The sequence below is a fragment of the Vigna unguiculata genome, chromosome 6 (genome assembly GCF_037176805.1).
Source record: "Vigna unguiculata cultivar grain cowpea cultivar isolate G323 ecotype 2 chromosome 6, ASM3717680v1, whole genome shotgun sequence".
Classification (NCBI taxonomy): domain Eukaryota; kingdom Viridiplantae; phylum Streptophyta; class Magnoliopsida; order Fabales; family Fabaceae; genus Vigna; species Vigna unguiculata.
The window spans coordinates 46605652-46622603 of NC_140797.1; the positions used below are offsets into that span (position 1 = coordinate 46605652).

Consider the following 16952-nt stretch of genomic DNA (forward strand, 5'->3'; position numbering starts at 1 on the left):
ATGTGGAGAAAAGGCCCAAAATTTGAGAAGCCCATGTCTCACTTAAACCTAGTGGAGAGGAGGCTATAAAATAAAGAGAGAGGCAGAACAATAGAGTCAGAATACACTGAAAGCCCTAACACATAGAGGGAGAGGTAGAGGGAAAATTCTGTTCACGTTTTTCATAGAGCTGTCGCAGTAAATTCGGCGCTGCGGATTCGTTCACCGTTGGATCGGGCTGAAATTTTTACAGCAGGTTCGGAACTCATTGCTCTTCATTCTGACCGGTCGGATCTTTGATACGAGGTCTGAGTTGGGAGATATTAATTTCGCACTGCAGCAGTGATTTGTAGAGGTTTTCCTCTCTTGTTCTTCTCTATTTGAAAGCTTTGTTGCTTTGTTATTTGGTTGGGTGTTGGCACTAATTTGTGCTATTGATTGAGACTCTTTTGTACTCTTGTTGATCATAGTGAAGCTATTTCTTTGGTCTGGACGACTCGTGGTTTTTACCCTTGATTTGAGGGGTTTTCCACGTTAAAAATCTTGGTGCCTTTATTTGTGCTTTTGGTGATTTATTATTGCTGCTCTTTGATTATTGCTCCTCATAGATTCTTGCAAGTTAGGGGAAATTATATCCGCTGCATTCTCTGGTATATTGTTTGTTGTTGTTTTCCCCATCACATCTCCACATGCTCCCATACATACATCCTAACATTTCTTCATCATCCAACATTTTAATTCAAAATAACCCCACTAATCAATGCCTGGTGGGGAACTCTCTTCTTCAATAATTTCATCAATAATCGAATACATGGGGCTCATGTTCATCTTTCAAATCAATCTTTTTTTCATTCCCAAATTCAATTCCCACGTTCCTTTCTTTTAAACATTAGCATTGTCAAACAAAAAGTAAAAAATAAATAAATTAAAAAAACCCAATTTATTCCACTGAGTTCATGCTATTTAGAGTATGACATAATCAACATAGAGAAAAGTACCTGTCCTAAGGAATAATCATGCGTACTTTATTTCCTTAAAAAAATCTCATCCATACTTTCTTTCACATGTTAATTGATAGGGATGTTAATCATTCATTTAATCTTTATAATAATGCCCCAGATTTAATAATTCAATCAGATGGATTCCCCGAGTTCAAAATTCTATCGACAAAATATAATTTAATTCTTTATTTGTTTCATTATTATTTTTTTACGTAACATTGTCACATATATTATTGAACACTAATTTAGCCAATTTTAATTATAGTATCCCACGTGAATGTAATAAGTTTTAAAATATACAAAATGAAACATTTTTCGACTTATAGATATGAGATAAAAATATATTTAAAGTATACACTGATTTCACGAAAGAAAATATCTTGTTATGCAACAAACTAAGTTAAATATCTTACAGAAGAAATATCTTACACACTGCACTAACTTTATATTAATATAGAATGTCAAACCATTTTAGGGTTTAAGAAGTCGTTTTTCTTACGTAGTGGACATGTCACTAAGGCACGCCCTACTAATTACTATCAAACCAAAAGCACGTCCCACAAAACAATCCTACTTACATTTTTGGATATGAAATTATTTTCAAAAGTTTGACTTTAAGAAGTTTCAGATACAATGGTGGTTGAATAAATTTATATAGTTTCTGTGTTAGACTAATTACTTTGAATTGGTTCATTTAAAAATGCTATAATCTTCAAATATAAACTAGTGACGAATATATCTTAAATGATTAAACATTTGCATTTTTTTTCCCGAATAAATGATTTGGTATTAACGTAGTGTATTAAGATTGCTCACAACGAGAAAAAAAAAAAATCCAAACCATCAAATCACTTGAAAAAGGTGTTTGAAGACACTACGTACATTAGACGTATTTCTTTTCAAGTTCAGCCGATAAAACATCATTTAAAAAGTATGTTGCGTAGGTTGATTGATTGATTTGGTTTAGATTAAAGTATTGTTTTTTTTTTTTCAAACTCTTTTATAGATTCTTCTTGAAAGATCATTTTTCCACACGCGAATCAGACAAATGCTATGTATATTAAAAGAATGGTATAAAGGTATTAATTGCACATTATAATATATGTATGTACACGTGGGTATTTTTTTTTAAGTACCGTTAATTTATTTTATTTTACATTTGTATTTAATAATAATTCTCACGGTTTACCTACGAGAAGTTATTGAAACAAATTTTCCATATATTTTTTTCTATCACCTACGAAATGATATTGCATCTCCACCATCTTCTTTACATGGTTACCGTTATTTATTTGCGATGATGATTTGCTGAAAACTCAAGTGTCATAAAGTGTTTCACTAAAAGGGGAATAATTTTTGAAATTAATGTTTGGTATCTGTGTATTCCAATAACCACTTGATGGTGTCATGTGGATATGGGTAATCATCCATTTCTCTCTCAATTGATCCTTTTCTTCATTTTCTTTTTCACCATATAACGGAAACATTCCTTGCTAAATCACACACAATTTTGACAAAAAAAGTTATACGTGTAGTGGAAGAAATCTGAATAACAAGTTATATCAATGGTGACTGCAACTAATTCTTTGAACAAACATGATTCAGTGAAGTAGACAACAAATTCTCTAACCTAATGCTTCCAAGACACAACAATTATCTCAAGCCTTCTGAGATTTGAAGCATCGGCATGTTAATAATGTTGTCCTGTTGCAGTTGTTTTAGAAAAGAACCGTGGTATTGATAAACATAAGACAAGAAAATGTTGGAGGATTTGTTTATTAATAGTGAAGAAAATAAAGAAGGTTTGTTGGAGATGTTAAAAGCGGGAAAGTGAGAATTGAACCCACTTATATATTATGAATTTGTTTTATTTCTAATGTAAGACTTCCAATACTTCCTGATGTCAAGGTATATTTATCTTATAATGCGTGAGACAAGAAATTAGTTGGTTAGGATAGTTTTTAATTTGACTCTATATCATATTAAAAGTGAACTTTAAACCCAATTTAATTTTACAAAACCTACTTATAAGATGAGAATAATATCTACTTATATATCATAAATTGAATCGATGTGAAATTTCAAAATACTGAAAAAAAAAATAAAGGAAAATTCATGTAAACTAGGGTATACGAAAATAAAAGGAAGAAAGGGTAGAAAGGTTTATAAAGGTGGTGATTAATTTAGTGGATGCAGAATTGGTTAGGGAGAGTGATCTGGTTTTGTCATTACTTTTTGTCTAAGAAAACAGCTAATAATGATGACAAGACCCTAATGGCAAAGTCAAAACCTGAGCAGACAAAGCAAGTGGGCGTTTCAAAAGCCAAAAGATGAATGCTTAAAACCATTGTGCAACTTTCCATATAAAAACCCCTTTGTCTTTCACTTGTCTCTGTTTTTTGGTTAATTGTCAACATTAACTACCAAAGCATGCCAAATAGGACCAATTTTTTGCACCTGTAATCATTCACCCTCAACACCACCCAAATATTCCACACCAATGCTCTCTCACTCTTATTTTTTACCAAATTATTTTCTCCCTTTCAACTTAGCAATATCATATTTTATCCAATCTATTATTTCTTCTATTTTCAAATGCTCTTTCTTCTAGTTTGTATAATATAATCACAAAGTATTCCCTTTATTGTCTGTCTACACTTAAGAGTAACTTTTTTTTAATAGCACGCATATGTATGTACTCAATGATAAAATTTGGTTAGATTCGAGGTAATACGGAATGAATTAAATTATTCAACCTGTCAGTAGATTCTGTGTCAATCACCACCAATGTGGTGGGTTAATTTGCTACTCCATATTTATATTTAGTTTCTAAAAGAAAATATTAGTTTATTATACCCTCTCGTTACATTTTTCTTTTATTTGCATTAAGTCGGTTAAGAATTTCAATCAATGCAAAAGTAACTTTAAACTGATTTAGAAAATTGATAACTAATTAAAATTATTTTTTTATTAATTTGAATATTTTATAATGAACTGTTTTGGTTTTATTTGCTTTTTCAGACTTTAAAAACTATTTAAAATAAATTGAAAACAATTATTTAAATTATTTTACACTGTTTATTATTTTACTCATACACAAGAAGTGTATACGTAAGGAAAAGAATATAATTTGTCCAACTTGATTCCTGACAATATACTTGTGAGAGAGAGTTAAGATAGTATGTTAACATACGAATAATGTGGAAAAGATAGCTGTTTTTTGGGATGTGAATGTTAAATTATTGTTTTTGATGAAGAAAAAAACTAAAGTAAATTAAGAAATCATAGTAAGAAATCAAAATAGAAAAATTAATTTTAATATTTATATTTCAAATTTTGTATAATATTATACAGGTCTACGTGAGTTTTGTTAGACTTATGATAAGATATTTTACGAGTTTGGTATTTGATTTCTCTATTATAAGTGTAAATATTCGTTCTGTTTTTATATTTTATTTTAATTTGTCTTAAACTGTTCATCATAATATGAGAGCGTTATATAATTACAAACAAAAAAGAGAGGTTCAATACATATATTGATAAAAAATTATAAAATAAGACTGTAAAACCGATTCAAATTAATTCCAAAGAAATATATATTTTTTTTTAAGTTTAAATAATTTAATACAATTTTTATATTTAATTCAAATGCCTTATCTTAATGAACAACCACTCATAATTTGAATATTTTTAAAAAACAAACTTTATATTCGTTATTATTTTTAGTTTGTTTTCAAATTCAATTTCTATAATATTATTTGTAAAAATTCAATTAAAGAAGATGTGGTTTAGTACAATTAGTGAAAGTTGTCGATATAATTTTGTTTTATGAAATATTTTTTTTCTTACAGTTTTAATTATGAAATTTATTAATATTTAAAGTTGTTATACTTAGTTGGTATAAAATACGAGTTAAGGTTCATGATTACAGTCAATCACAAATTTAGTAATACTAACATTATAGTAATAGGGACTTGTAAGAAAGTGACTAATGATTTCTCACCATAAATCAATCACCGTGATTAGAAATTTTTTAGCAAGTGATCAAAGATCTCTTTGTAAGTGATTAAGAATTTTTCAGCAAGTGACCAAGGACCTCTCAACAAGTAAACAATGATCTATGGAAGTGATCAACTCAGCATAGACTACAAACCTCTTAACAAGTCATCAGAGACATCTCGCAAGTGATCAGGGACTTCTCAGCAAGTGGCCTAGGACCTCTCACTGAGACGTAGGACCAATCAACAAAGATTAGGAACATCTCAGCATAAACAGATATCTCTCAGCAAGTGACCGGAGACCTCTCAGCAAATACCAGGGACGTCTAAAAAAGGACTGTGGACCTTTTAGCAAGTGACATCTCAGTAAGTGACCACAGACCTCTCAACAAGTGACCATGAACTTTTCAGTAGAGACCAGTGACATTTCAGCAAGTGACGAGGGACCTCTGAACAGAGACTAGGGACCTCTCGACAAGTGACCATGGACCTCTCAACAAGTGACTAGAGACCTTTCAACAAGTGACTAAGGATCTCGTAGCAAATGATTAGGGACCTCTTAGCAAGTGACTAGGAATCTCTCAGTAACTGACCAGGACCTCTCAGCACACATTAGGGAGCTTTCAGTAGGTGACCAGAGACCTAAGAGTTTAGGAAACTCTCAACAAGTGACCAGGGGACCTCTCAACAGAGACAAGAGACCTCTAAACAATGTTTGTTTTAGTATTAAACGAGACACATATATTTGAAATGTCACGTAAATAAAAAAAAAATCATGTATTTATATAAAGTAAAAAATTAAATTTAACTAAAATTTCAAAAAAGACTAATTCTAACTCTTTACAAAGAAATTGAGGAACTAAGACATAATTATCTCTAAAAACATTCATGCCACTATTTTACTAAACCAACTATTTCCTCAAATATTTTTTTAATATATCTCTTACAAAGTTTTTGCAATAAATTATAGTACATTTATTTAAATCACAAAATCATGTTTATGCTATCACATGAATCATTTGAGTGTAGAACTATTGAGTTGTATAATAGTCATTTTAACATGCAGAATCACGGCTGGGAGAGACATCGAATGCTCATTTTATTTTGACAAAATTCTTGAAAAATATTTTATATCAATAACAGTGTAAGTTCATAGAATGAGATTGTTGTATGTTTTATGATGGCATCATGTGATGTATATAAGTTGTGAGATATGATGTGGAAGTAAATGGGTTTGCATAAGGGAAAATAGTGGGGTCTTGAAAGAGAGGGAGGGATTGGAGAGTGAGAAATTGAAGAGTGAAGAAGATTAAGCAGAGAGAGAGAGAGAGAGGGATAGGTGTGAGATTTGGTGAAGTAGAAGAGGACAGAATAGACATCCGCCCGGAAATACAGGGATGCCGTACACTCTTAAATACTTTTTATTCACTTCCCATATTTTATTGCCCTTTAACCCACACATAACCTCACAAACTCACCCACTACCACTACTACAGTCTTTCTTCTTCTAGCCTTGTTTCTTTCTCTTTCTCTTTCTCTCTCTATCTCTATCTCTCTCTCTCTCTGCCACACATCACACCCAACAGTCTCAGCATAGCATAGCATTGCATTGCAGCAGCGGCAACTGCACCACTGCTCCTGCTTCACCCCACAGAACAACGGGCAAAAAACACATAAAATAAAACAAATGGGGATGGAAATCTCCCATTTTTATATCACTCCAACTTAAATCTCACTGAAAGCTTGATTTGATGCTACCCCAAAATACACACACCTCCCATCCCAGCCAAAACATAAAGTAAAAGAAAAGAACCCCAAAAAGAAACAAAATAGCAGAGAGAGTGATAACTCATAAAAGGGTAGTGAGAGAGAAAGAAAGAGAGAGAGAGGACAGAGAAAGAGGGTCTCTTTCTTTTTGGAGTATTGGGTCACACCCTCTTTTAGCAATGCCAAAGTTACTCAACTACACCTCACGCTCTCTGAAAATGCTGCAGCAGGCATGAGACCATTCATTGAAATCTCCCCCTCCTCCCCTTCACTTCTTACATTTCTTAACATTGCAAACACCGCTTTCTTCCTATGGGGTTGATCGATCTGAACACCACCGAGGATGATGAAGCTCCATTATCTGCTTCTTCTTCTTCTGCTGCTTCGTCTTCTTCTTCTCACTCGGGGATAAGCACTTCTGCTTCAACCCTCGTTGGTCCTCCTCCTCCTCCGCCTCCTCCTCCTTCTTCCGTCTGCTTGGAACTGTGGCACGCGTGTGCGGGTCCTTTGATCTCTCTGCCCAAGAAAGGAAGTGTTGTTGTGTACTTGCCACAGGGACACTTTGAGCATGTTCAGGATTTTCCGGTCACTGCTTATGATATCCCACCCCATGTGTTCTGTCGTGTTCTTGATGTCAAGCTCCATGTAAGTGTGTGCTTCGGTTCGTCACTTTTTTACCCTTCATCGGACAAAACAAAACCAATGTGTCGGCTAAGGAGTTTTTGTTCCTTTTTCCCTTTTCTTGAATTTGGTTTCTTTATGGGGGTTTCTATCTGGGTTTCTGTTTGTCTGCTTGCTGATAAAGTCGATGTTTTTCCTTGTCTAGTTCAACGATTTACGAATGAAGGAGCGACCCCTTTAGTTTTCTCTCTGGTTTTGGTTCCTTTGGATGAGTCATCTGAAAAAGGGAAATATGGGGTGGTCTGTTTTTTGTTTTACACATATATTTTAATGAAATATGGTGCTTTTTTCTGGGCAGGCAGAGGAAGGGAGCGATGAAGTATATTGCCAAGTGTTGTTGGTTCCTGAAAGTGAGGTGAGGTTTCTTTATGATGTTGATTTTACTTAGGTGCAGTTTGGGTCTGGGAAGCTTGCAGAAAGAAAGGCATCTCAATCTGTCCTAGTCTTTCGGGTCAGATAAAATTTGACTAAGCAAGCTAGTTATGGTGATTTTGTTTGATTGAGTAAAATGTCATAGCTCTGGAAGCCAAGGGAGGAAAAAGCACACTATGTGGTTAACACATTGTTCTGTTTTGCTTTACTTCCGAGTCCATGTTACTGGCCCTTTTGTTATGATAAGATATGGTGTTATTTTATTATTAAGCGAATGGAGTGTCTTTATTGGCTGATTTTAATTTTAATTATGCTTGAACTCGGCATTTCGTTACAGCAAGTGGAGCAAAGTTTGCGTGAAGGCGAAATTGAAGCTGACGGGGAAGAGGAGGACACTGAAGCTATGGTGAAGTCAACAACTCCCCATATGTTCTGCAAGACTCTCACAGCTTCAGACACCAGCACTCATGGTGGATTTTCAGTGCCTCGCCGAGCGGCTGAAGATTGCTTTCCTCCTCTGGTAATTACGAATTACAATGCATTGTTTGTGCCCAAGAGTTTTGCAGCTTGTTTTTGTATGTATTTTGTGGTAGCATTTTGATTTTGTACTCTACTGTTATTTTTAGGATTACAGTCAACAGAGACCTTCACAGGAGCTCGTGGCTAAGGATCTTCATGGCCTGGAATGGAGGTTTCGTCATATATACAGGGGTATGTCACTTGTTAACATACTAGTGTGCATAGCATGTTGAACACTTTTCAGTTGGGGTTTTTATTTTTTATCATTATGCAAATGAACAGGCCAGCCACGCAGGCATTTGCTAACTACTGGGTGGAGTGCATTTGTGAACAAAAAGAAGCTTGTTTCTGGAGATGCTGTGTTGTTTCTTAGGTATCATGACCTGAATTTGTATCTAATATGAACTTGTATTCCTAGCCACAACTAACATTTTATAATATATATTAGGGGCGACGATGGAGAACTGAGATTAGGGATTCGTAGGGCAGCCCAGTTGAAAGGTTCTGGTTCCTTTGCAGTTCCTACTGGTCAGCAATTGAATCCTGGAACTTTCATGGATGTTGTTAATGCATTATCTGCAAGATGTGCTTTTAGTGTTTGCTACAATCCAAGGTATTTTTCTATCAAGTCACTTGTACTTTTCCCAGGAGCTAGTCAAGGGAATCTGTAAATACTTCAGTTCTATATGCATTTGTGGAGTGTTTTATGTTGGTATTAGATTGGGATGGAGTTTCATTACAATATCTAATGGTGAATTTCCCGATTCACCTCAGCTCTTCTATTTTAAGGTGCTAGAAAGGAGATTTGGTTTAATAGAAACAAAATACCTGCATTTAATTTCCTTGAAATTCCTATTGGTTATTGAATATTTTAATACTTTAAAATTTCCATGCATCCTTTGTATTTTTTAATAAGATTAAAGTAAAAACTAACAGTTCACTTGTTCCATGCACTGAAAGGTTTTGGCTGGAGCTATTCTTTAGGAATGTCATTTCTTTAAAATTACTGATTCTATCATTCTCTGTCGGTTTTCTTCCAATCTCTCTAAAGAATGTCTTCCATAATTTTTGCTGTTCCTTTGCAGGTTTAGCTCTTCAGAATTCATCATACCTGTTCACAAATTCTTAAAGAGTCTTGATTGTTCTTATTTAGTTGGAATGAGGTTCAGGATGCGTTTTGAAACCGAAGATGCTGCAGAGCGGAGGTTTGTCAAATTATCAACTATAATACGAGTTCATCATGCTACTTATTGATTACCTGTCAATAGCTGGTCTTGATCTAATTTCTATCGAACAGATTTACTGGATTAATTGCTGGAATCAGTGATGTTGATCCTGTCAGATGGCCTGGATCAAAATGGAGATGCCTACTGGTATGTCAGCTTTGCTCTTATGTCTTTCTTTAATTTTGTTATTGTTCATGTACACGTGATTGTGTGTTGTTAGCTTTAAGGCTTAATATTGTGATGTTTTTTGTCATCTCTAAGTATTAAGTCTATACTCATGGGATTTTCGGCTGGTGGTTCTCTATAGACTACATTAGTCCTGCACGTCTACATTATTGAGTTTTTCACATTTGTTTTGGACATATGAGTGAGCAAGGTAGAAGAAGTACTACATTTGATTTCATTTTCCTCTCCATAACTGACAGTTTTCTTATTTTTGTTTCGTTACCTTTTTCCTTTTCTTTTTCCTGAAGAAGCTTTAAACTAATATCAACTCCTTTATTGTTCCATCTGTCTTTATTTGATGATTTTCATTTTATTGATGGATATTACACATTTGTTTCATGGATGAATTGGGTTTGTAAAAACTTTCATGGATGGATATTGCTCTACAGGATGTAAGAACTTCCATGGTTCTGCCTTTGAACATATTTTTCTCTATTAAATGACAACTTTAGAAGAAACAATACACTTAGATTTATTTACATTACTCATGAATGTATTGAGTAGTCTCCCCCAGCCCTTTTATTGTGCTGCCTTTGTTCTGGCTATCAGCTTGACAATTATCTTTTGAAATTTGAATTGTAAATGATAATTTAACTATCTCTTTTTTCAGCCATAATTCATTCTTTATGGTATATAAATTTTCATTAGCGTTCCATGCCTAGTGGTGGAATACATGTTTGATATGAATCCGTCACAGCCAAAGTTGGTTTGTCTTTCAATACTAATAACTCGAGTGGTTCGTTAATTTTCATCTGCCTACTGCTAACAACATATCTGTATATTGCAGGTCAATGATTGATATTGTTCTTAAACTTGTTTCTGCATAAATCTCGAGTATTCCTTTTTTTTTTGTATGTCAATTTGTTAGATCTCAAAAGATTTGAATGTTCTCATCATTCATAATGGACACAACCGCGGGTTGCGCTGTCACTACCCCATTGTTGATTATGATTTGTTAAGCAAAGTCATTTCTATAGTAGAATATAATTGATTTGAGCCATTTGTTCTTAATGTTTTATACAGGTAAGGTGGGATGACATGGAAGCTGCTAGGCACAATAGGGTTTCCCCATGGGAAATTGAGCCATCTGGTTCTGCTTCAAGTGCTTCAAGTTCCAGCAACATGATGGCAGCTGGTTTGAAGAGGACCAGGATTGGAATGACTTCAACGAAGATGGAATTTCCTTCTCCCAGTAAGTCACTAGACCAATTTTCTTGAAAGACAAGTATAGTTGAGGCATGTTTCTCGATGCAATAACATTGATAATTTGTTACTCAGCAGATGGGATTGGAACATCAGACTTTGGGGAATCATTAAGGTTCCGGAAGGTCTTGCAAGGTCAAGAAATTTTGGGTGTTAATCCTCCCTTTGATGGTATTAATGCTCAGACTCCTCGGTTATACGACTTAGGGAGGTACTATATAGGTCCAAACTGTCCTGGGATTCCTCCAACAGGAAATAACATCAGGATGCCGCATGCAGCATCTGATTTTTCCTGCAATGGCACAGGCTTTAGTGAATCTTTCCGGTTCCAGAAGGTCTTGCAAGGTCAAGAAATTCTTCCAAGCCAACCATATGGAAGAGCACTGTCAATAGAGGAGGCTCGAGCTAATGGTCGCTTTGGACATTTTGATGGTTATCAGTTGCTTAACTCCAGAAATGGGTGGTCTGTGCAGATGCATGACAATGCTCCGCATTTGCATGCATCTGTTACACCTTCACAGGTGTCATCTCCATCATCCGTGTTAATGTTCCAGCAAGCAGTTAATCCAGTTTCTAACAGTGATTATAATACTAAGAAACATAGTAAGATGTACCAAGGTTTATGTGCATCTGAAGTGAAAGCTAGAACATTTGCATCTCCCCCATCTGATGATCTTGCTTTCTCTAGGCGAGCTCCAGAAAGGGCTAGTTCTTTAGGTATGTTTGATGTTCGTAATCAGCTGGGGAGTTCACAGTCACACAATTCTGTGTCAGCATTGAGAAACAATCAAGAGTTGGTTTCCTCATGTAAAAGTAGTTGTAGACTCTTTGGTTTTTCATTGACTGAGGACACACATGTTGCAACCAAAGAGGTTGATGCCTCTACCATCACTTTACCAATGAATGCTGGACCTTCCTTTACTAGAATTGTTGAAGATGAGTTTCATCCCAGCAGGGCACTGCAGAGCAAGGCGGTTGGAAGTAACTGCACAAAGGTAACTGATCTATGAATCTTTTCCATGCATGATGTAATTGTTCATCTAATGCTTCACTGTCTGTGGATAATTCTTCCTACTCTATGCAGGGTGTGTTGCAGTATTGAACTTAGAATCATGTGTGTCAGCTAATATGACTCACTGGAATTGATAAGCTGAAGAGTTGGTCCATTGTTTTGCTCTGGTTATGTGCTTTGTTATAATATCCTTGGATTTCAGTGACGAGGAAAATTGTTGTTTGCTTGATTTAGTTAATTTTACCTAATGTTGGCTATGACCAAAGTTGAAGTACTTGTGTATTTATGGTTTGTGCATAGGCAATGTGACCTGTACGAGAATGCTACTCGAGTAAAAACTATTGTGGTAATACTATGCATCTTTATCCAACCCTTTGAATGTATTTATTAAACATCTTTATCAAGATGTTCAACTTTCATATGGAAAAGGGTATGCATCCTTAAACGTCTCGAAACAGTAAGTGGAACTTTCTTCAACCGGTACTTGTCAGTGATTTCTGGTCACTGCAAAAAACCAAGTTGCGGAATGCTAATTGGGTCAAAATCCTATTTCCTCTCAAAGTCCAAAAACAACACTTTTTTAGTGACAGGGAAGTCTTTGGTTACAGGTGGATCATAGCCATGGACCAAACACATCACTCTGATTAATTTATCTCGTATATTTGTGGAAATCTTCAGTGCTGGTATTTGACTAGATAGTAGTTTTTCTCGTAGAATGGTTGATGAAATTGTGTTTGAAAGTAGAATTGGTCAAACTCAAGTGATATATTAAAAAATGTAAATTTTATACCGAAAGCAATATACTCTTGGTAAATTAAAACTTCTCAGAAGTATTTCATTGTATAACCTTATGCTTGGAACTATTTCATCTCTAAATTTTATTACCATTTAGCATGAAAACACTTATAAAAGCAATTAAAGATTATTAATTTAAAAATGGTCTTGTTTTCAAATATAAATTTGCATTTTTTAAATTGAGGAATTTGTGCTACAAAATATTATTTTAATTAATTAATTTTAATTATTTCCCCAAATTGGTGCACGGGTTGAAGTACAATTTTAGGTTTTTTTTTCTTTAAATTTAAGGTACACTTGTGCTTCTAAACTAGTTTTAGTGTGTATTAAACACCTAGGGGCTTGTTTACTGGCACTAGTTTTTTTATTTGTAATGATATAATTTTTATTTTATTTACTTATTTTAATTTAGGTTGATTGCAACCAAAGTTAAATTTTTTTTAATGTAAATTGAAAAGGTGAGAAAAGTTTATACAAAATTTTATCATAAAATAATTGTATATTGAAGAGAAGTAACTCTTTATTGTTTCATTTAAAACTGGATCATTCATTTCATTACTAATAATAGTGTTTTTTTATTGTTCTCTTTACATATTAGGATGTGAATAAATGTTAAAACTGTACATGACGATCAAACAATAATTGTCATTTCAAACTGGGCGAAAGAATTAATTTCATAAAATTTATTAATGGATTTCAATATGTAAACTTATAAATGCTAACAGAAACATACCAGAATAACTTTCATGTATGTCCTTTTTTTTTTAATTAACCATAATCTTTTTTTTTTCGAATTTGGTTTTGGTTTTGACAAAATTCGATAGAAGACTCGTGTTCCTTGCAAACAAAAGTTAATCACTCGTGTTGCACAAGAAATACGGAAACTTAGTCAAATCCCAAATGAAAACCCAAACGATAAAAATATGAACTTCTAGAACAAGGTCGCGTAAATATTTTTTTCCACTTTTGTTAACATCTTATTGATGTGTATTGAATAATATTTTGTCTACTTTCATATATTCAATAATTCAATATATTAATTAAAACATGTCCAGCTGGCTTTTTATTATCTACTGTCTCCCCCATACGTCATTATTTTCTCTATATACCTTCGAACTCATTTCCAAATGAGTTTCTTAAGATATTGGCTTTGGATTCTCTTGTTTTTAGTAAGTTTACGAATTCTGATTCGTTAGTTTCGATTCTGCATGCTTAAATTTGCCATTGTTGATGTAACTCGCTAGCATTTTGTGTATGTGTTGTTAGAAATTTTCTGAGTGAGCCTTTGTAAAAAAAAAATGGACCAAATATAAAAATCGGTTTAATATATTAGTTAAACTTTATTTAAATATAATTGCACTTATGATGTTTGATGATATTTAGTAGTTTTTATTTTCGAGTCCAAACCTTTTTTCCTTTTCTGTGTCGTAACAAATGAAAAATCTGACTCCAATAAGATAAAGTCTTGGTTACAGAGCTTCTTCAAGCCATCACTTTCAACTTTAAAGTGACATAATTTACTTACCTTAAAGTTTATGAAACGAAAAGTAAAAGAAAGTGAACGTAACAATTCTGGTCAAAAACAGCAAACCTTCCAACATCTCTAATTGCCAACAACTCAACGTTCCATTGCTCCAGAAAAAAACCGTCTTATATGCTGCCACACACGAAGTGCCAAACCTTCGTAAAAACATAACTGTTGGGTTAGATAGTATAGAAAAGAAAAATGTCACATGTCAAGTTATTTTTGGGACAACATAGAGATGAGAAAGGTGATTTACTTCCTAAAAAATGACATTCTTAACTTTCAGTTGGGACTTGGGACCATATGTCATTAATCTTTTTTTCGATATACAGGACCACATGTAATTAATGTTGCACTGATATCCCTTTTTTTCCTCATGTTTTTACCTCTAGTCAAATTTCTCATTCTTACCATAAATGCTAAAGTATTTATGGCCTTTAAAATATAGATGTCTTCTTAGAGGCTAGAGAGATAAGGTTGTTAAAGTATGAGAAATATATAAAAATAAATAAATTATGTAATCCATTTATTTTAATTACCAAAACCTATCTACTTCCTACATAAGTCATTTTTTTTTTTGGCTAATAATTAATCAATCTCCCACAGTCTTTGTTGAGTGCATTTTCTGAGACAATTTCATAATCTGTCTCCAGGGTTGATTACCTCACTTTTAGTCATGGATTCATCATGGTAATGCAAAATGTCTGATAAACAAGTTTGTGTTCATATAATGAAAAATCTAATTTATTACATTGGTTCCTATATATACTGTTATCCCATGCCCATTTTGCAGAAGGAAGTAACTTTGACTTCCAAAAGTATACAAAAGGGGCTCTGGAGAAAGATTTCAGAGTGGTAGTGGGATTAAGGTACTGACACTACCCACCATGACTTCAATGAAAGCGACTCAATATTATATCATCCATTCTCGTTTTGCAGTGCCAAAAATTCATCAGAAATATAATTGCATTCTGTGAGCACACTCTGTACATATATTCTTCAATTCAAATGGTAACAATTAAACTAGATAATTATGCTCAAAGAACTTGCATTTTGTTTTCTCTCTTTTTCCTTCTGCAGCATTCCACACCCCTCTAATGGTAAGTCCTTTTTCTTGGCCATGGCACTTTTTGGATATAATAATAAGTGGTATTCGGTTTTATGTTGTATAGGTGCTTTTATTGGTGGGAACAAAGCTATAAAGCATTATAACATACATGTGTTTGGACAGTCATGACATGACAAATCCCAGATGATTAAAGGGACTTTTCCCTATCAGACCCAGTGACCGCTTTTTCTGGTTTGGATGACCATAATTTATTTCTGCACCCCCATGTTTTCTTTCCCACCCCATACTTTTTAAAATTCCAATTATACCCCTTCTGTAATTAATAGAACAAGATATTTTAGATTATACCATCCGTAATACAAATTTACATTTGAATTGCACAATCTATAATACAAATTTGGAGACAATTAGGAGTGCAAATTTGTAACAAGGGTAACTAAGTCATTTCATCAAGACTGTGGGGTTGCAGGAAGAAAACATGGGGATGCCGGAAGAAATCCCCTTGGATGACCTGCTTTTAGGCTCCAATTGGACAGGCCCATCATCTATCTAAACTTCTTTTAACATTAGAAATTTTGTCTCTGAGCATATCAGAAGTCTCACTCACAGGGTTACTGCTACCGATTAAAACAACTTCTTCCTTTGATTAAAACATTTTATAAGGAAATATTTAATGCATGAAACCTTATGGATTGGTTTTTAGAAAAGAGGATCAAGTCAAACTTTTTATTTGATTCTTTTAAAAATGAAGACCGGATGAAGTATCAGCAGGTTTACTTATAAATGTAACGGATATAAGTTTTAATAAATAAAATAACAAATATCTAAGGAAGAGAAAACCATCTTCTCCTTCTCTTTTCGGATATTAGAATTATACCAAATTGTCTAACAGGACAAGAGAGTAAAGTTCTTTTCGGGTCAATTTTTTAACTGACACTAAAATATAAAATAATTTATAAATAAGCTATACAGTAGTGGAGAAGAAGTATATCATGGTACCAAATCAACTTGTAAACTCAACTACTTTCTTAGTATGAAAAAAAAAAAATACATCTTTTTGTTTCAAATTTAAAACAGCAATAGAACACGAATCTGGTTGAAGTTCATAATCTCACACATTTCTCTCTACTTGTTGAATTTGCCAAATGAAGTACGAGAAACGAAAACATTGTTATATAAATGAATAAAAAAGAGTCGTGAAAAGTACGTGTATAGTGATAGGAATGGTATTATATATGATTTATATAAGTTTGGGTTTGGAGTAGTAAAATATTAGACGTATAAGGTGAGAGTTTCGTCACTACTTACGTTGCAAGGGTCCATTAAAATGACGTGCATAAAATGTGGAGAGTGTGTGGGAGATGATTTGTGTGGGCGATTGATTGGTGAATATTTTAGTGATTACCCAATACACATCTAAAACCATTGGAAAGTCAAATTTTGCGTACAAAGGAAGTGTGGAATAATGTGGATACTGGATCGTGTGGTCCCTCTCAAGATTCTATATAATAAAAACTATGGTAGTTGATGGAGTACATGGTTTTAACCTTTCATGGGGCGAAAGTGACTATGGAGAAGAT

At 33.7% G+C, this 16952-nt stretch overlaps 1 protein-coding gene across 2 annotated transcripts; it reads left to right on the plus strand.

The window, feature by feature from the left end:
- The first annotated feature begins 6776 nt into the window (after positions 1 to 6776).
- Positions 6777 to 12353, plus strand: LOC114187969 (auxin response factor 3-like). Of its 2 annotated transcripts, none has more exons than XM_028076423.2 (11): positions 6777 to 7390; positions 7725 to 7781; positions 8136 to 8318; positions 8425 to 8509; positions 8600 to 8690; positions 8766 to 8930; positions 9403 to 9522; positions 9615 to 9690; positions 10792 to 10960; positions 11047 to 11966; positions 12056 to 12353. In XM_028076423.2, exons 1-11 carry the CDS (start codon positions 7058 to 7060, stop codon positions 12071 to 12073), a joined length of 2217 nt encoding a protein of 738 aa, XP_027932224.2. In that variant the 5' UTR covers positions 6777 to 7057; the 3' UTR covers positions 12074 to 12353. The 2 variants fall into 2 exon arrangements, with proteins under 2 accessions (XP_027932224.2, XP_027932225.2); XM_028076424.2 differs by having other exon boundaries at positions 6779 to 7390; positions 11050 to 11966.
- The last annotated feature ends 4599 nt before the right edge of the window (positions 12354 to 16952 follow it).